Here is a 16,921-nt window from a genome sequence, read left to right as displayed (position 1 = left end):
TGTACGGAGTTTGTACGTTCTCCCTGTGATGGTGTGGATTTTCTCCGAGATCTTCGGTTTCCCAAAGACGTACATGTTTGTAGGTTGATTGGCTTGCTATAAGTGTAAATTGTCCCTAGTGTGTGTAGAATAGTGTCAATGTGCGTGGATCGCTGGTCTGAGCGGACTCGGTGGGCCAAAGGGCCTGTTTCTGCACTGTATCTCTAAACTAAACTAAAGAAAGTCGTTGGGCCCATCGACAACAGGCTGGCATTTAGAAGAGTCCCATCCACCCATTTATTTCCCAAGAACGTGTTCTCTTTCATATGCCCATGAAATGCACCACAAATCTCCTGTTGCCTACCTATACTGGGGGAAATTTGCAGCAACCATTTAACCCACGGACGAATATGTATTTGCCAGGAAATTGGAGCACCTAAGGGAAAGCCACATAGTCACAGGGAGAACTTGCAAACTGCACACAGTGGTCAGAAATGAACTCGGGTCACTCAGAATTGAGTCCCCCACACTTCCTGCTGCACCACTCTGCCAACCTTTAGAGGGGAGCGGCAGATAGTTTTAATCCAGAGGGTTCTGGAGCACAGTGGCTGAAGGAGTAGTGTGGCCAGAAAGCTCCATCCCAATTAAACAGTGTAAGGACATGTAGAGTCATAGAGTCATACAGCACGGAAACCAGCCTTTCAGCACAACTCGCCCCTGCTGACCAGGATGACCCATCTAAGCTCGTCCCATTTGTAGCGGCAATGGAAGAGCTGCAGGTCGTGTGAAGGCGAGGTTAGGCAGGGGAGCTCTTTCTCTGCAAAAACAGACACAATGGGCCGTAGGGCCTCCACCTTGCAGATATTTTCTAAGATCCTTTATTCACAAAATGCTGGAGTAACTCAGCAGGTCAGGCAGCATCTCGGGAGAGAAGGAATGGGCGACGTTTTGGGTCGAGACCCTTCTTCAGACTGATGTCAGGGGGTCGGGACAAGGGAAGGATATAGGTGGAGACAGGAAGATAGAGGGAGATCTGGGAAGGGGGAGGGGACGGGAGGGACAGAGGAACTATCTAAAATTGGAGAAGTCGATGTTCATACCACTGGGCTGCAAACTGCCCAGGCGAAATATGAGGTGCTGTTCCTCCAATTTCCGGTGGGCCTCACTATAGCACTGGAGGAGGCCCATGACAGAAAGGTCAGACTGGGAATGGGAGGGGGAGTTGAAGTGCTCGGCCACCGGGAGATCAGTTTGGTTAATGCGGACCGAGCGCAGGTGTTCAGCGAAGCGATCGCCGAGCCTGCCCTTGGTTTCGCCGATGTAAATAAGTTGACATCTAGAGCAGCGGATGCAATAGATGAGGTTGGAGGAGGTGCAGGTGAACCTTTGTCTCATATTTCGCCTGGGCAGTTTGCAGCCCAGTGGTATGAACATCGACTTCTCCAATACTATTCCCAGCATTTTGTGAATAAATACCTTCGATTTGTACCAGCATCTGCAGTTATCTTCTTATATTTTTCTAAGATCCTACAATCTTGTGGCCAAAGAGCCTCCAACTTACAGTTGTTCAGAATTCCTTACAACATCCTATTTGCCAGGTTATTATAGATCACCAAAAACAACCAGGCTGCCATAATGCTTGAAGGAGCATGATAACTGTCAGAGATGCAAAGTTTAATGCAACGCCTGTGAAAGATAAATGGTGGAAATGTGTTTCATCTGTCACTGTCTCATTATCATATTTATCATTACTCTGTCACTGCAGGCTATCAAGCATTGTGATTTATGCAAGCTATGTTACATACTGTTACTATTCTAATGGGCTGAACATTGTTTTTCAAGTTGAGGCATAATGGGCCATGTAAGAGTGAAAGTCAACTTGGGAAAAAATTCCCCTGGGGTGATATCACTGAGTCCCACCTTTCCAATGAGTTAAGGCACTGCTCGGAGTCATCATAATTCGGGACATTTAAAAGTTGCCTGCAATGAACCAAAACATGACCATTTGAATCAAGAATTAGCTGACAGAGACTGCAATTGCAGTGTGGTGTCAGAAGATTGATTTATGTGGCAGAGTGCAGGATTGGGGTGGAACACACACATTTTTTGTAATCATTCTGTGGATGCTACATAAGGCTGCTGCCAAGACCGTATACATTTTGTCCTTTCATGGAGAAACCTGGGAGGCCAAGAATATCAAGGACAAAAAATGGGAATTTATTCCTGGAGTCAGAGGAAATGGGTGAGGTACTAAAAGAGTATTTTGTATTGGTATTCACCCAGGAGAAGGAATGGAGAATAGTGAGATTAGGGAGGGTTAGGTGATATTCTAGGGCATGTTGATATCAGAAAGAATACAGAAGAGGTTCACAATGAAGTTTGCTTTGATTAGGAAGGATAGGTTTGGCCACCTTGTGTAGGAAAGAACTGCAGATGCTTTTTAAAATCGAAGATACACCAGATGCTGGTGTAACTCAGAGGGACAGTCAGCATCTCTGGAGGGAAGGAATGGGTGATGTTTTGGGTTGAGACCCTTTCTTCAGACTGATGTCAGTGGAGTGGGCGGTACAGAGATAAAAGTCAGAGACAGTAAAGATTGGTCGGAGAACTGGGAAGGGGAGGGGATGGAGAGAGGGAAAGCAAGGGCTACTTGAATGTGTGGCCAACGTATTGTTTTTTCTGGAGCTTCAGAGGCTGAGGGGCAAATTGATGGAAATATATAAAAGCTGTTGGAGGCAGAGACAAGTTAGATAGTCGGTCTTTCTCCTAGGGCGGGCGTGTCTAGTATAGGGCATAGCTTTAAGGTGAGGGGAAAGTTTCACGGCGATACGTGTCAGGTTTTTCTTTTTGCACAGTGTGGTAGGGGCTTGGAATGTGCTGCCTGGGGAAGTGGTGGAAACAGATCCAATATGTTGGTTGGTAGTCAGTCACATTCTTTATGGTAGTTAGTGAGGCTCGTTCACTTTCAGCTGGTTCATCAGTGACCTATCTTCTACCATTTGGTTATAAATGGGTATGTTACTGATGCAGCTCCTCAGGTAATGAAGTATTCATGCAGCAAAGACCCAGGCATCATTTACATTTGAGTAATAAGTGCCATTGTATAACAGAAGTGCCAGAGGGAAACCATGTTCAGCAAGCAAGAATTTATCTATTTCACTGGGTCATTCACCATCAGAATTCTCTGTGGCTTAATTGATCAGAAAGAAATACCATGTACTGCAGTTAAAGAAGGGTCTCGACCCGAAAGGTCACCCATTCCTTCTCTCCAGAGATGCTGCCTGTCCCGTTGAGTTACGCCAGTTTTTCATGTCTAACTCCAGTTAGAGGAGTTGGGCATTCTGCATATTCTGCAGAAATCATAGTCATAGAGTCTTACAGCATGGAAACAGGCCCTTCGGCACAACTTGCCCACACCGGCTAACTTGTCCCATGCACACTAGTCCCACCTTCCTGCGTTTGGCCCATATCCCTCTAAACCTATCCTGTCCAGAAGTTGACCCTTTTCCTGGTGTCCCAAATGTTTTCTACCAGCAAGACAAAAAATATGATGGAATAACATCAACTTGCCTCTTGTATCAAGTGCAGCTCTTTTAGCATTCAGGAAGCCCAGCATTATCCAGGTCAAAGCAACTCCTTACATTAGAACTCAATCCCCAAACTTAAACATTCACTCAGTTCACCAGATGTGCCTTTCAGCAGCAGTATGAATTATCTACAGGATGCTCTGCAGCAATTCACCAAGGTTTCCTGAGCAGTACCATACAAACCTGAGAATTCTATCATCTAAAAATCATCAGCAGCGCGCAAATGGCAACACTGCTTTCTTCAAGCTGCGCTCCAAGCTGCACATCATTTTGACCTTTTCATGTGTATTTATGCCTTCAGTGTTGATGGATAAAGTCATGCAAATCCATTGGTACCAGCATTGTGGAGCATCACCACCACAAACACTAGTGTCTCAAGAAGGCAGGTGGTTAGTTTCTTAAGGGTAATGGAGATAGGCAGTAAATACTGGCCTTTGCAGCAGTATCCAATATCCTGTAAATGTCACCTCGATGTGTAAAAGTCCTTCTTGGTTGTTCTCCTTCATGTCTCATTCTGACTCTATCTGACTTGCATCGTCCTACTTACTCCGTAATTACTATTCATCCTGATTTAAAATGGGCTACCCAGTTAATCAAATCCTTATTTTAAAACTTTTCCCTTTGCTTTCAAATTCCTCAATAGCTTCATCTCTGTCTTTGTAACACATCACTTCTCACAGCAATGTCATGGACATCTCCCACACTAATTACTCCACCATTGGTAGGAGAGCCATCAGCTATGGTGACCTTAAGCCCTTGCATTCCTATCCTGATCCTCTCCACCACTCTTTTCCCCTTTCAGATACTTCCTACAATCCGTTTCTTTGACTAGGTGGGAAGTTTAGTTTTACAGCACACTCTGGAATGCTTTATTGCATTAAGAGTGCAAGTAAGCACTACTGTAATCTTTAACCTGTACGCTGTGTTATAGACAAAACATCTGCACTTCCTCCATCTCCAGACCCCAAACTACAAATTCCATTTCGAAGTGAAATTCTCCTTTGGTTCTAAGGTTACCACAATTAAAAATGTACTGGAAAGTACCCTTGAAGGGAAGAAAGGATGTTAAGATTTGAGGTTATGGTACAGCAAGCAAATCTTTGAACAGTGAAATGTTGATGAGCAAATCTTACCCACATGTTGTGTTACACTCTTACATGAACAGGCTCACTATGATCTAATTCCACTGAGGTACTCAATTAAAATTGATTTTTGTAACTCATTCCATTAATGTTTATGACTTGCTCTTTATTCTGTTTCATTCATTCATCTTTATTACAATAAACTTTCCTCATTATAACAAAACCATAAAACATCAAGTATTTTACAAGGACGTGAGATTCTGGACCGAGATGAGGTATCTCTTGGCAAGTATTTCTGTTCACAACCCACTTGATTATTTCAATACACACTGGGAGTTGTGGAGTGGAAAATGGGGTATTTATTTTTTCTTCTCAGAGTTCTGAATATTATTCTTACATCATCTGTTTCACACCTAATTTACTTATATATTCTATCATTTTGAAAACTCTATCATTGCCTCCCTCTTAGGTTTCAGTAAATGGAGTTTTTAAATTCTCTATCCTTTATGAATTTGTATGTAATATTCCAAAATTGTATGTAATATTCCAGATCCAGTTTCACAATCGACCTGTACAATATTGGTATAACTAGTTCTGATGAACAACGAAATGTCTTGCAGAAATGCAGAATTTCCAGTTTAGTTTATAGATGGCTCCCCAGAGATTTTCAGATTGTTTGCAGATTATCTGTTCATCGTCTGCACATCAAATGTGTTCTCCGCTCACGTTCATATTGTTTTTATTTATCATATTTTTCAGCTTCTCTCTCTCTCTGAGTAGAATCATTTCGTTGTCTCTTTGTTACCAATTTAGATAATTTTGGATCACCTGAATATTACTCTCTTACTTTGGTCCTTAACATATATTAATATTGTGGACATGGGCAGTTCCCTGTGGCATTATATTAGCCATTTTGATGAATTAGCCTCAGTCTTTGTTGATTATTGTCGGATTGCTAGTTCTTAGCACATCCCGATAATTTAGCATGAGCATTGGCAATCAACACAGTTATCATTGGGTGCTGTGCTTTCAATGTAAACTGGGGAGGAATATTACATTGAAGTTCATGTAAAATGTGGAGTAATTTTTCAAATAAACATACTTGGCTTGATATTGCCACAGAAAAAAAATCACTGCTGCAGTATTGCATATAGAGAGCTGCATTACTGACAGTGTTGCTGTGCTGGGAGCTTGTTGTGAACCCCTACCTTCCTATTGCTGTCCGTCACCGTGCCAGGAACTTGGAACAGGAACACTGTGCCAGGAATTTGAGGCAAGGGCTCAGCCCTCCGTTGACACTCCTACAACATGACCGGGTTTAAATGATCTCAGCACCTCTTGGCTCAGTATGGTGTGAACCAATTTACAATGGTTGACTGTGGAGTCTGATGTTGGATAAGCTGGATTGAGCAGTGTGGCGGTTGAGCACTGACACGCCAAGCTTACGGATGCACTCTGACTGGCACAGTCAGCCTGGGCATTGAAGGGGACAGGTAGCACCTAATCCGTGTTGGTAGACCACCTGGACCTATGGTCATCTCATTATCTCTTGGTGGTGTGATGAAAAACTTTTCCCCTCTCTTTCTTTATCTGCACAGCTATCAGAGATTTCTCCATGCTCACTAGCCCAACCGAGAGATCAGTGATGAAACCATCGCCTCAATGCGGCTAGAGTGTCAGGTTCTTCACTCAACAGCGCGCAGTGGGCCAATGTCTTCTTTAAAGGATGGCAGGGAATGCAACTGTGAGTACACCATCTCCAGGACCAAGAAAGCCACAATGGATCAGGGTTTGCAGGGTAGTGCTAGGCGGGGTACCACTGTGAGCATGGTCACTGCAGAAACATGCCCCGTATTGAGAAACCTTCATCAATTCAGTAGGTTCTCTGTCCCACCATTGTTTGCACAGAGGCCCGCCACCCAGGCTAAGTGTGCGTAGAGAAAAATGCACCTCAGCAGGATAAATACCCCATTAACATAATACCAACTTGGTGTTTGTTGAGTTCATGTTTGCATGCAAGAAAGTGGGTAAAGAAATAGAGATTCCAAAATACAGACTTTGTAGGTTATTGAAGAGAATACAAGCAGGATGTCCAAGCCCATAATCAGAGAGTTCACATAGTGTTTTTGAGTGCCACTATTTCTGACCCTCAATGTGAACTCATTGGTCAGTAAACAATCTTTATGGAGGATGACGGCTGTCTCATTATCCACCCAATTATGTGAACATCACAACTAATGTCATCAAATTAGCAATCAAATGTCATGAAAATAACTCCTGATCAATGCAACATTTAACCATCACCATTAGCGTCCAATTGATGGCACAAACAATTGATCTTTGGGGAATGAATCTATCCATTTAATATTGAAGGTCCATCGAGAGCAAGGACTTCTCTAAGCTGGGTTTACTAATAACATCATCAATATTCTCACAATACAAGTAACCCACATCCCCAGTGATGACCAAGTTCAGGTAGCATTCTTATTACTTGTCACCCATTTTAGATACAACCTACCTCTTCAAACAACTCTAAACTGTAAGTGTTGTCGTCATCTGCAAAATACACGATTCCTTGTTGGGTGTTGTTCATGTTGAACATTTCCCTCAGCCACCTCAACGCCAGGTTTCTCTGCATGGTGCCGCGCGGAAACCGAGGATCGCGAATGTCCCCTCTCAGCTTGTAACTGCGAGGCGTCTCTACATTCAAGTGCGTGTAGTTAAGGCCCATCTCTTTGAGGAGCCGGGTCACCAGTGTCGTTCGTCTCTGGGCGTCCTCCACCACTATCCAGTGGAGGTTGGGCACATGGAGCAGGGTGTTGGCAACTCTCGTCAGTTCTGCCTTCTGTACAGGCCTGCTGTAAGTTGGAGTGATGACGTGAATTGTGGGCAGGATGTCCGACCATGGAGGGGGTCGTGTGTAAACATACTCTGTCCTGATCACCTCCACAATGTCCTTATCCGGCGGGCAATACTCCTTGGAGTCTGTTGACTGACCAAAATCTCGACGGTTGCCAACCTCACTCCCATCGTCTGCAAGAAAAATGACAGAAGCTCAGCAACATAACTTTACCGTGAGGGACTCTGTTCTTGGCCTCAATGTTCTTTGCTAGTGAAATGGAGCTCTCACTTTAGCACTAGATGGCACTCCATGCTGCTCTGTTGCATCTAAAAACTATGGCAGGCCATTGTGCAGATGATATGACAGTATTGAATACAATTGGATTTATATGGCATTTAACTGAGCAAAATATATCACGGTACTGTATCCAGTTGATTATTATCGATATCTTGTTACCCATAGAAGTCCCTATTCTGTACAAAGGAAAACATTTTGATATGGCGATGACTCCTGTTACACTGAGAAAATCCACGCTGTCCTTTCCATAATTCCATAGGATTTGTAACAACTACCCAGACAATTTGTCTGGGACTTTTCTTAATAACACATCAAGGACAGTACCCATGACTGCAGAGTGCGGTCAATATTATGGTGCAGAGTTAGCTGAGATGACGAGTTGCACATGGGTGCAGGGCTGAAGGCATAATTATCTGACCCAGAGGCAAGAAAGTTAGCAGCTGAGCCATGCTGACATTCAGTGAAGTGTCTAATGCATTCACAGTCCAATGAAGTAAAAGTTATATTCAGCCAGAAAATTCAGCATGGATTCACTGTCACCATTTTGCAATCAGAGCTCATTCCTGACAGTTTTGCTTCACAGGCAAGGGATTGACTGGAGATTGAGAAATACCCTAAACGAGTAAAATGATTGATCTGAAGAAGGGTCTCGACCCGAAACGTCTCCCATTCCTTCTCTCCAGAGATGCTGCCTGTCCCGCTGAGTTCCTCCAGCTTTTTGTGTTTATTAAAGGATTAAAGATATGGGTCATCAACTTGGGAGCTTGGGCTGCCTGCGTCTCGCAGAGGCTAATTACAGGGCATAATTTAACGACACACAGGACCACGTTTTGACCTCAGACCATGAGTAAACTGAGAATGGAGTAAGAAAATTACTTGTTTCTTAAAGCACAAATATGTTCAAATTGTAGCAACTTATGGTGTATCCTGTTTGCCCTAATTCTACAAAAAACATTAAGCATTTCTGCACGTGTTATATGTGTCCAAAAGATACTTGCTCTTCCAACACCAGCACCAGTTGTCAACTCTCAACTATCCAGTGCACTAAGACAATTATAAGTTACTCAGCTGTAATGTGCAAGCTATGGGTGTGGGTTTAGTTTATTTTATTGTCACGTGTACCGAGGTACAGTGAAAAGCTTTTGTTGCTTGCTAACCAGTCAGCAGAAAGACAATACATGATTACAATCGATCCATTTGCAGTGTGTAGATGCATGATCAGGGAATGTGTAAGAAGGAACTACAGATGCTGGTTTAAACTGAAGATAGACACAAAAACTCATCCCTTCCCCTCCCACCCAAACCACCCCCTCCCCAGGTACCTTCTCCTGCAACCGCAGAAGATGCAACACCTGTCGCTATACCTCCTCCCTCGACTCTGTCCAGGGACCCCGACAGTCCTTTCAGGTTAGGCAGCGGTTCACTTGAACCTCCTACAACCTCATCTACTGTATCCATTATTCAAGATGTGGACTCTTATTCATCGGCGAGACCAAACGTAGACTGGGCGATCGTTTCGGGGCAACATCTTCGCTCAGCCACCTGAACCTACCTGATCTCCCGGTTGCTAGAAACATTAATTCTCCTTCCCATTCCTACACAGATCTTTCTGTCCTAGGTCTCCTCCATTGTCAGAGTGAGGCTAAAAGCAAATTGGAGGAGCAGCATCTCATATTTCGCTTGGGCAGCTTACAGCCCAGTAGTATGAATATTGATTTCTCTCATTTCAGGTAGCCCCGGTATTCCCTCTCTCTCTATCTCTCCCCCACCCAAGTTGCACTAGCTTCCCATTTTCACCCTACAAACAGCTAACAACGGCATGTTTCCTTTATCATCGTTACTTTTTTGCAGATCTTTCATTCATTGCTCTTCATCAGTCCACATCACTGTCAATATCTCTCATTTACCTGGTATCACAAAATGCTGGAGTAACTCAGCAGGTCAGGCAGCATCTAGGGGAGAAGGAATGGGTGACGTTTCGGGCCGAGACCATTTCCCTTATTTCTAACCAGTCTGAAGAAGGGTCTCGAACTGAAACGTCAACCATTCCTTCTCTCCAGAGATGCTGCCTGCCTGCTGAGTTACTCCAGCTTTTTGTGTCTATCATGATTAGGGAATAACGTTTAGTACAAGGTAAAGCCAGCAAAGTCTGATTAAGGATAGTCTGAGGGTCATCAAAGAGGTAGATAGTAGCCCAGCACTGCACTGTGGTTGTGGTAGGATGATTCAGTTGCCTGATAACAGCTGGGAAGAAACTGTCCCTGAATCTGATGGTGTGCGATTTCACACTTCCATGATTCATGCCTGAGTCACCCTGTCCCAGGCAGGTTTCAAGTTCCTTTGCTCAACTTTACGATAAGGATTTTCAGATTGGAGTGATGTGAATTTACAGGATGGAGTGTTGTTCGAATATTGGAGCAGGTCCAATATTGGGTATCTTAGAAACATTTTGATTTTATTGATTGTAGGGCTAATTCACATGTAAATAAAGAGTGTTCAATATTATGTAGCCCGAGTATTAGGGTCAGAGAATTATACAGCCCTTTGCTGCAACCCATCCATGCTGACCAAGATGTTTATGTCAACTAGTCTCATTTACCTAGGTTTAGCCCATATCCCTCTAATTTTTTCTATCCATGAACCTGTCCAAATGTATCTGCCTCGACAGCTTCTCCTGGCAGCTTGTCCCATACAGATTCCACCCTTTGTGAAGGTAAAAAAAACCTGCCTCTCAGGTCCCCATCTCACCTATTATCTAAGTCCTCTAATTTTAAACTCCCCTACCCTGGGAAAAAGGCTGTGACTATCCACCTTATCTACTCCCCTCATCATTTTTTACCTATAAGGTTGCCCTTCGGAGCACTGACCTCACCAGTTGGGACATTATGTAGGAAACTGTATAAGTCTTTGTTGAGACCACAACCGTTGTGATCATCCAGCTAGACAATTTGGATTGTTCCAGAGAAAATAGTCTCAGCCGATCCAGCCTCTCCTTATAACTCAAACTCCCAGGTCCTGGTAACAATGTTATGAATCTTTTTGGCACCTTTTTAGCTTAGTGACATCCTTCCAAACGCTGGATGACCAGAACTACTGTGATCTAACCAATGACTTACAGTTTGCTACATAATTTCCCAATTCCTGTACTCAGTGCTTTGACAAATGAAGGCAAGAATGCAAAACTCCTTCACAGCACTGTCTACCTGGGCTGCTAATTTCTGGTAAGTAAGCATTTATTTTTTCTCAAAATTAATTGTTAAGCAATGTGTTGGCCCCATGTATTCTTAAACAAGGTGAGTTTTACAAAAGACTCATGGATATGGTGAAATTTATAAGATTAACAGAAGTGATTGAAATATCGTAGAAACATAGAAACATAGAAACATAGAAAATAGGTGCAGGAGTAGGCCATTCGGCCCTTCGAGCCTGCACCGCCATTCAATATGATCATGGCTGATCATCCAGCTCAGTAGCCTGTACCTGCCTTCTCTCCATACCCCCTGATCCCTTTAGCAAAAAGGGCCACATCTAACTCCCTCTTAAATTTAGCCAATGAACTGGCCTCAACTACTTTCTGTGGCAGAGAATTCCACAGACTCACCACTCTGTGCGAAGAAATGTTTTCTCATCTCGGTCCTAAAAGACTTCCCCCTTATCCTTAACCTGTGACCCCTGGTTCTGGACTCCCCCAACATCGGGAACAATCTTCCCGCATCAAGCCTCTCCAACCCCTTAAGAATTTTATATGTTTCTATAAGATCCCCCCTCAGTCTTCTAAATTCCAGCGAGTACAAGCCCAGTCTATCCAGTCTTTCCTCATATGTAAGTCCCGCCATCCCAGGGATTAATCTGGTGAACCTTCTCTGTACTCCCTCTAAGGCAAGAACGTCTTTCCTCAGGTTAGGAGACCAAAACTGCACACAATACTCCAGGTGTGGTCTCACCAAGGCCCTGTACAACTGCAGCAGAACCTCCCTGCTCCTAAACTCAAATCCTCTTGCTATGAATGCCAACATACCATTCGCTTTCTTCACTGCCTGCTGCACCTGCATGCTTGCTTTCAATGACTGGTGCACCATGACACCCAGGTCACGTTGCATCTCCCCTTCTCCCAATCGGTCACCATTCAGGTAATACTCTGCTTTCCTGTTCTTGCCGCCAAAGTGGATAACCTCACATTTATCCACATTATATTGCATCTGCCATGCATTTGCCCACTCGCCTAATCTATCCAAGTCACTCTGCAGCCTCCTAGCATCCTCCTCGCAGCTAACACTGTCACCCAGCTTCGTGTCATCCGCAAACTTAGAGATGTTGCATTCAATCCCCTCGTCCAAATCATTAATATACACTGTAAATAACTGGGGTCCCAGCACTGAGCCTTGCGGTACCCCACTAGTCACTGCCTGCCATTCCGAAAAGGACCCGTTTATTCCTACTCTTTGCTTCCTGTCCGCCAACCAATTTTCTATCCACCTCAAAACTGAACCCTCAATACCGTGTGCTTTAAGTTTGTACACCAATCTCCTATGTGGGACCTTGTCGAAGGCCTTCTGAAAGTCCAGATATAACACATCGACTGGTTCTCCCTTATCCACTCTACTAGTTACATCCTCGAAAAATTCTATAAGATTCGTCAGACATGATTTGCCTTTGGTAAATCCATGCTGACTTTGTCCGATGATTTCACCACTTTCCAAATGTGATGCTATCACATCTTTAATAACTGACTCTAACATTTTCCCCACTACCGATGTTAGGCTAACTGGTCTATAATTCCCCGTTTTCTCTCTCCCTCCCTTTTTAAAAAGTGGGGTTACATTAGCTACCCTCCAGTCCTCAGGAACTACTCCAGAATCTAAAGAGTTTTGAAAAATTATCACTAATGCATCCACTATTTCTGAGGCTACTTCCTTAAGCACTCTGGGATGCAGCCTATCTGGCCCTGGGGATTTATCTGCCTTTAATCCATTTAATTTACCTAACACCACTTCCCAACTAACCTGGATTTCCCTCAGTTCCTCCATCTCATTAGACCACCGGTCCCCCGCTATTTCCGGCAGACGGTTTATGTCTTCCTTAGTGAAGACAGAACCAAAGTATTTGTTCAATTGGTCTGCCATCTCCTTGTTCCCTATGATCAATTCACCTGTTTCCGACTGCAAGGGACCTACATTTGCCTTAACTAATCTTTTTCTCTTGACATATCTATAAAAGCTTTTGCAGTCTGTTTTTATGTTCCTTGCCAGTTTTCCCTCGTAATCTATTTTCCCTTTCCTAATTAAGCCCTTTGTCCTCCTCTGCTGGACTCTGAATTTCTCCCAGTCCTCTGGTATGCTACTTTTTCTGGCTATTCTGTATGCTTCATCTTTTGTTTTAATACTATCCTTGATTTCCCTTGTTAGCCACGGATGCACTACCTTTCCTGGTTTGTTCTTTTGCCAAACTGGGATGAACACTTGTTGTAGTTCATCCATGCGACCTTTAAATGCCTTCCATTGCATGTCCACCGTCAACCCTTTCAGCATCAATCGCCAGTCTATCTTGGACAATTCACGCCTCATACCCTCAAAGTTACCTTTCTTTAAGTTCAGAACACTTGTTTCTGTATCGACTTTGTCACTCTCCATCCTATCATATCATATCATATATATACAGCCGGAAACAGGCCTTTTCGGCCCACCAAGCCCGTGCCGCCCAGCGATCCCCGTACATTAACACTATCCTACACCCACTAGGGACAATTTTTTTAATTTTTTTAAAAAAATTTAATTTTATTTTTTAACATTTACTCAGCCAATTAACCTACATACCTGTACGTCCTAATGAAGAACTCTACCATATTATGATCACTCTTGCCCAAGGGGCCTCGCACAACAAGACTGCTAACTAACCCTTCCTCATTACTCAATACCCAGTCTAGAATGGCCTGTTCTCTCGTTGGTTCCTCGACATGTTGGTTTAGAAAACCATCTCTCAAACATTCCAAGAAATCCTCTTCCTCAGCACCCCTGCCAGTTTGGTTCACCCAATCTATATGTAGATTGAAGTCACCCATTATAACTGCTGCACCTTTAGTGCATGCATTTCTAATTTCCTGCTTGATGCCATCCCCAACCTCACTACTGCTGTTAGGTGGCCTGTGCACAACTCCCACTAGCGTTTTCTGCCCCTTAGTGTTTCGTAGCTCTACCCATATCGATTCCACTTCCTCCAAGCTAATGTCCTTCCTTTCCACTGCTTTAATCTCCTCTCTAACCAGTAACACTACCCCACCTCCTTTTCCTTTCTGTCTATCCCGCCTGAATATAGAATATCCCTGGATGTTGAGCTCCCAGCCTTGGTCACCCTGGAGCCATGTCTCCGTAATCCCAACTATATCATAATCATTAATAACTATCTCCATATTTAATTCATCCACCTTATTACATATACTCCTTGCATTGAGACACAAAGCCTTCAGGCTTGTTTTTACAACTCTCTTACCCCTTATACAATTATGTTGAAAAGTGGCCCTTTTTGATTTTTGCCCTGGATTTGTCTGCCTGCCACTTTTACTTTTCACCTTGCTACCTGTTGCTTCTACCCTCATTTTACACCCCTCCGTCTCTCTGCGCCTGCTCCCATCCCCCTGCCACATTAGTTTAAATCCTCCCCGACAGCACTAGCAAACACTCCCTCTAGGACATTGGTTCCATTCCAGCTCAGGTGCAGACCGTCCTGTTTGTACTGGTCCCACCTCTCCCAGAACTGGTTCCAATGTCCTAAAAATTTCGTAACAAATCTCTGGGATCAGAGATCCTAGCTTCTAAGGTCCCTACATTTGCAGGTCATTGTGGAAAATCACACTTTCGAGCATCATTTTTAAATCGCTTTGTCCATTTTGGTCAGGTCAACACTTACCCTTTCGCAGTGTCAGCAGTGGTGAGGTGGTGTTCTGGTGCCAGACGGTAATTAGCAGAGTCCATGGTAAAACAATCAACACAATTGCGAGGATGTCTCGTCTCTTCGGCATCTCCGGGGCTAGTCCAACATTTCTAATCACCTACCACAAAATCCAAAGGGTCAGAGGCGCATGACATTCAATAGATATTGCACACAAGATATTCCTATTTCATACATGTATTGTGAGACACAGGCGGAGAAGATCCGACTGTCCACCTGGGTGGTGAAATACCGTTTCCTCGTGTTTAGAGACAAAGAGCAGCAGTTTAATGGGACTTGGGAGTATATTCCACCCACTCTTCCTTTTGTTGAGTGCTTGCTTTTGGGTGTTTTGTGTAAACCAAGCAAGTGAGCAAAAAGAAACTTTGTGTTTACTGAAAAAGCCAGTGATTTTTCACGCTTATATTCTTGTCTGCTAGTTAGATATCTAGCCACATATTATCAGGTCGGCAGAAAGCTGGTACATGGATTTCAGTCATGCAAAGTGGGAGAATTCATTGTGTGAGGTCAAAATGAGGGGATAGAAAATAAATGGTAGGGAGTGCATATCCATGGGCCTCATTCTGACAGTGGAGGAGGCCCAGGACATTTTTTTTAACTAGTGTGGGGAAAAATGGACTATATAACCTTTATCTGCAACATGAATTATTCTGAATCATGGCTCCCTAGTCAAACTGCAAGGCAGACTCAGCCTCTGAATATTCAAACCCCAAATCAGTGCAGATATGAATTGGTAATTCGGGAGGGTGCCATTAGGACAATGTTATTGTTAAATTTTAAAAAGTGTGCTTGAATATTATTTTTTCTTAATTGTTGTGTAAAGTAACATACATCCCTTATGTATATTGTGCTTTGGATGTAAGATTCAGAGACGAATAAGCTGTAATTATGGAATTATATAAATTGCATAAATTAGGCGGCACGATGGCACAGCAGTGGATTTGCTGCCTTACAGCACCAGAGACCCGGGTTCGATCCCGACTATGGGTGCTGTCTACGGAATTTGTACGTTCTCCCGCATGGGTTTTTTCCGAGATGTTCAGTTTCCTCCCATACTCCACAGACGTACAGGTTTGTAGATTAATTGGCTTGATGTAAATGTAAATTGTCCCTAGTGTGTGTAGGATGGTGTGAATGTGCGGGGATTGCTGGTCGGTGCGGACTCGGTGGGCTGAAGGGCCTGTTCCATGCTGTATCTCTAAACTAAACTACATGACATCTCATTAGACAATGCATTACAGCTGGTGTCACCAAAGCTGTGTATAAATGGGCTTAATTACGATAAAAATCAAATTCAAGGTCAAAATCTATTCATTTCTGCTTCTTTTAACTATAAAGCATTTCAGCGTCAATTAGTTGGAGTAAAAGGTAATGCGCTGATTAGCTGAACACTATGCTTTCATGTCCGACTACGATGTCATTGCATTACAAACAGATATTTAATAGCACCACAGCACAGATGAATTTAATCAGGCTGACTTTCAAAAAATTACCATTCAGAGTTTCAAAGGAGTACTGTCCATTTGTACTTTACTGCTTGATGTGATTAGATAGGAACTCAAAGTACCAGTTGGCTCATTTACAATACTTGCCACAATCCCACTTAATGATATTCAGGAGTTTGCCTGTTAACACTCAAATAATAATGATCAGGGCTGCCTGTTTGCTACATCCATCACATGATCAAATACGTTGCTTTCACCAAACCAGCTGGAAACCTTTTCACTTTGCACTGGGCTGCAGTTATAAAATGAGATAAAACTAATAGTTGGAGGCGAATCCCCTTCTCTGTGTCTCAATCCTGCTACGTTTTGTCCAAATGGACTCTTTGAGCGAATGTACAGCATAATTGCAGCATGCAGTTTCTGTTCCACATCAATACAACTCTGGTATAGCTGACCAGCGCCTGTCGTTTTCAGCCATGGAGCGTTCCCTTTGTGCACTGTGTGTGTTTATTAAAAAAAAGATTTATTGTAACACCGCAGGCCACACACACAGGAATTATTTCCACTAACAGCAGAATTCATTCCAATGCACTACAGATAGGAAGCGCATAATTCCGAACAATTATATCCAAACTCAGGAATTTTTTATCTCGAGTCACATATATTTTGGAAATCTTTTGAAGAAGTGTTGTAATTACTATTACATAATCTGTCATCGAGGAAAAACCATTAAATAAATTCCTC

General features: G+C 43.3%; 1 protein-coding gene across 1 annotated transcript in view; it reads right to left on the bottom strand.

Moving 5' to 3' along the window:
• The window catches only part of LOC144608765 (galactosylgalactosylxylosylprotein 3-beta-glucuronosyltransferase 1-like), a 178,035-nt gene that overhangs the window by 32,736 nt on the left and 128,378 nt on the right, over nt 1–16,921 (bottom strand). The window contains exons 2-3 of the mRNA XM_078426845.1: nt 14,691–14,832; nt 7,167–7,681 (exon numbers count right to left, since the gene is read on the bottom strand). Coding sequence (XP_078282971.1) covers nt 7,167–7,681; nt 14,691–14,802 — 627 coding nt within the window. The 5' untranslated portion in view covers nt 14,803–14,832. The remainder of the gene's footprint in view (nt 1–7,166; nt 7,682–14,690; nt 14,833–16,921) is intronic.

The sequence above is a fragment of the Rhinoraja longicauda genome, chromosome 32 (assembly GCF_053455715.1).
Source record: "Rhinoraja longicauda isolate Sanriku21f chromosome 32, sRhiLon1.1, whole genome shotgun sequence".
Classification (NCBI taxonomy): Eukaryota; Metazoa; Chordata; class Chondrichthyes; order Rajiformes; family Arhynchobatidae; genus Rhinoraja; species Rhinoraja longicauda.
Note: the sequence above shows the minus strand (reverse complement) of the source record. Positions and strands in the feature narration are given on the sequence as shown.